The sequence below is a fragment of the Laetiporus sulphureus genome (assembly GCF_001632365.1).
Source record: "Laetiporus sulphureus 93-53 unplaced genomic scaffold LAESUscaffold_226, whole genome shotgun sequence".
Classification (NCBI taxonomy): Eukaryota; Fungi; Basidiomycota; class Agaricomycetes; order Polyporales; family Laetiporaceae; genus Laetiporus; species Laetiporus sulphureus.
This window is the reverse complement of record NW_024468735.1, coordinates 1-2,699: the sequence shown is the minus strand read 5'-3', so window position 1 is coordinate 2,699 and position 2,699 is coordinate 1. Positions and strand designations below refer to the sequence as shown.

The following is a 2,699-nucleotide window of genomic DNA, read 5'->3' as shown; positions in this document are numbered from 1 at the left end:
TTGCTTGTCGTCATGTCCGTTGACCTGTTGCGTGATGAAATGAGCATTGAATATTTTTGCCACATGATCTGAACTTTAACTAAACAATGGCCCTGTGCACACCCATTGTTCCGCTTGCTAGTTTAATTGTTATAATTCTCTCTTTGTTCCTACCGCAGCACACACGTCTCAATCGAAGGCATAATGGCAGGAACAACCATTGTGTCGCTGGCATATATGCCCTCCTGCCGCCTGCGCTCAGCTAGAGTAGGTCCATCCCACCTGCGCTCAGCTCCAGAGTAGCTTCATCCAGCTCTGTGCCTCTCAGCCACAGGGCAGTATGTCTCACCATATGGTCACGTCTTGGTGCGGTATTTCAAATAATTGAGTCTGATCGGTCCTGATCAAATTTACTGAACGATCCAGGGGTGCTACATTACGTCCAGGCCGAAGCACCCTCCTCGTCCCTGAAGGATTCGGTTTGCGTATCACGAACGCCGCTCTGGTAGTCGGAGATTTCATCGTGGATGCAAATTCTGGTAGAACCTCTCTGTGGATGACTCATATCAGGTCGCCGAGCATACCCTCTCCATTGCTTAACTCTCCGGCTATGAATGAACGAGTGATACTGTTCACGTTAATTTCCCAACGGGTATGATATCTATTCACTGATTCTTTGTCGTTGACTTGACTGACTTGACTGCCCTTTCAATGCTTAGGTTGAGCACCTGACACTCGACATCACGTTCGCGGCAAATGAGTACGTTGCTCTTGAAGTCGTGGGGAAGAGGTAAGAGGCTGTCTTTGATCATCAGTGAACCTCTGATGTGAAACTTTGGTAGCTGCATTTGCTTGTCCGGTAACTTCGTCTGTGCGCAAAAGGATGTTTTCCCAGTCAACAAATGTACCCTCATGGAGTCGTTTTCAGCAGCATCATCTGATATCACACTCAATACACTCAATACAATCCACTCATCCACCTTGGCAGACAAACCGTAAGTTTCTCCCTATCGTCACTCAACATGGATCTCTCACGCCAAATTAGTGAAGCGCTATCTACGGGAAACGAGTCTGCTCATTCAACAAGGGCTAAAAAACGTGCCAGAATAGAATCTTTGACAGCCTCAATCAATCCTAATCGTGCGTTGCCTGACAAGACGACCGTAGCCCCGGCTTCCACGACGACCAGTGCTTTCGTCAGCAAAGCGTCTTCACAACGCCCTCGATGGAGCTACATAGGCGCACCGCCAGCGTCCGTGGCTTCGTCAAAGGCTTTGGGAAAGCGTCCTGTATGTATCTCTCTTACCGAGTTCTTCACTGTCTTTCTGACTGAGCCCAAGCGAACGGAGAGTACATCAGAATTCACAGATGGTGTTTCTTCAGATACATCTGCTACGCCGACCCCGATACCTGCTCAATCAGCTTCGGCAGCAGCTCAACAGCCGGCTCTGAAAATGAAGAATTCGAATGCAAAGTCCAGTATTGATGTCGCCCCAGCTGCTCGTCCAGCGAGCGTGGAGAATGTGTCGAATGCTGTTGTCATAAGGGACCACAAGAATGGATCAGGGCAGCTCACTGCTACTCGCGGAGACGTGGTCAGAGTCTGGTATCGACTGCAGTTGGCTGACGAGACGACCATTGACTCGAGGATGGAGGGCGCACCGGTACGTCCTTGATTTTTCGAGTGAGCCCTGACTTAGCTTAAACCCACTCAGCTTAAGATTACGTTAGGCGAGAATGTGATCCTCCCCGGTGAGCTTGAGTGGCTGCGTCCTTAATATACGCATCATTGAGCAAGGAATTCTCAGAGATCGATAAAGGCATCATAGGCATGAAAGTCGAAGGCGAACGCCTAATCATCATTCCGCCTGCTCTAGGGTATGGTTCTCACCAGCACGGTGCCATACCCCCGAATAGCACACTTTTCTTTCGTACGTTGTCATTTCATGAGCTGTTCCTGTTAATACATTGATAACACATTGATAATACTGCAGAATGCAAGCTGTTGGGTATCCAGCAAGCTGACAGCAAACAAGTTTCATGAGCAAAGGCAGCTTTTATTTCCGTCATGTTACATTAGCCAATCGTGTCCATATCATGTCCTTTAACGTCCTTTAACTGCTGCTTCCACTTATGTGCATCACCGGCTTCTTCCTCGCCGCTTGACTTCTAGGCACTCGGTAACTAACTCTTCGTTCGCGTTGGCCTTATTAAACGAGAGTATCTTAAAACAGCACGAACGTGTGATGAGGCTGTCCGCCGCGTCTTCTGCATCTTCTCCGTCTCCTCGTCTCCCTTCCCTCGCTCAGCTCCCCTCACTGCCTCCGTCGGACACTCTTCGCCAGTCTACGATCACCCCTGTGTCCAACGTCCCTCCTCTCGTCCTCCCGGAACCAGCGCATCTCATCTTTCCTTCTGCACCGCCGCGCATTGCTATCCCTATCAGCAGCATCACTTCACCACTGGAGGGTACATCGGATGCGCGAGAACGCGGCGCGAGCGCCTCATCGTCCTACTCTTCGGGTTGGACGCGCACGTCGTTTCTGCTGCAGATGAGCACATCACCTACGGGGTTGGTTTCGGCGTCCTCGGTATCGAAGCTGTCATCGAGATCCCCAACGAGCGCGAATTGGGCGACGACGAGGCCGATGTTGCCCGCGCCCGTGCCTTTGCAGGTTCAGACGCCGAGTTCGTTGCTTGGCTTGAGCAGAAGATGATGT

General features: G+C 50.6%; 1 protein-coding gene across 1 annotated transcript; it reads left to right on the top strand.

Moving 5' to 3' along the window:
* Window positions 1-319: 319 nt before the first annotated feature.
* LAESUDRAFT_718642 (uncharacterized protein) lies at window positions 320-2,667 on the top strand (the record flags this gene model as incomplete). The annotated part of the gene is made up of 10 exons (XM_040907472.1): window positions 320-345; window positions 406-631; window positions 699-769; window positions 822-974; window positions 1,025-1,119; window positions 1,147-1,643; window positions 1,695-1,731; window positions 1,788-1,910; window positions 1,974-2,014; window positions 2,429-2,667. Coding segments are annotated over 10 exons (1,508 nt in total), but the record flags the coding sequence as incomplete, so codon positions are not given.
* Window positions 2,668-2,699: the final 32 nt, after the last annotated feature.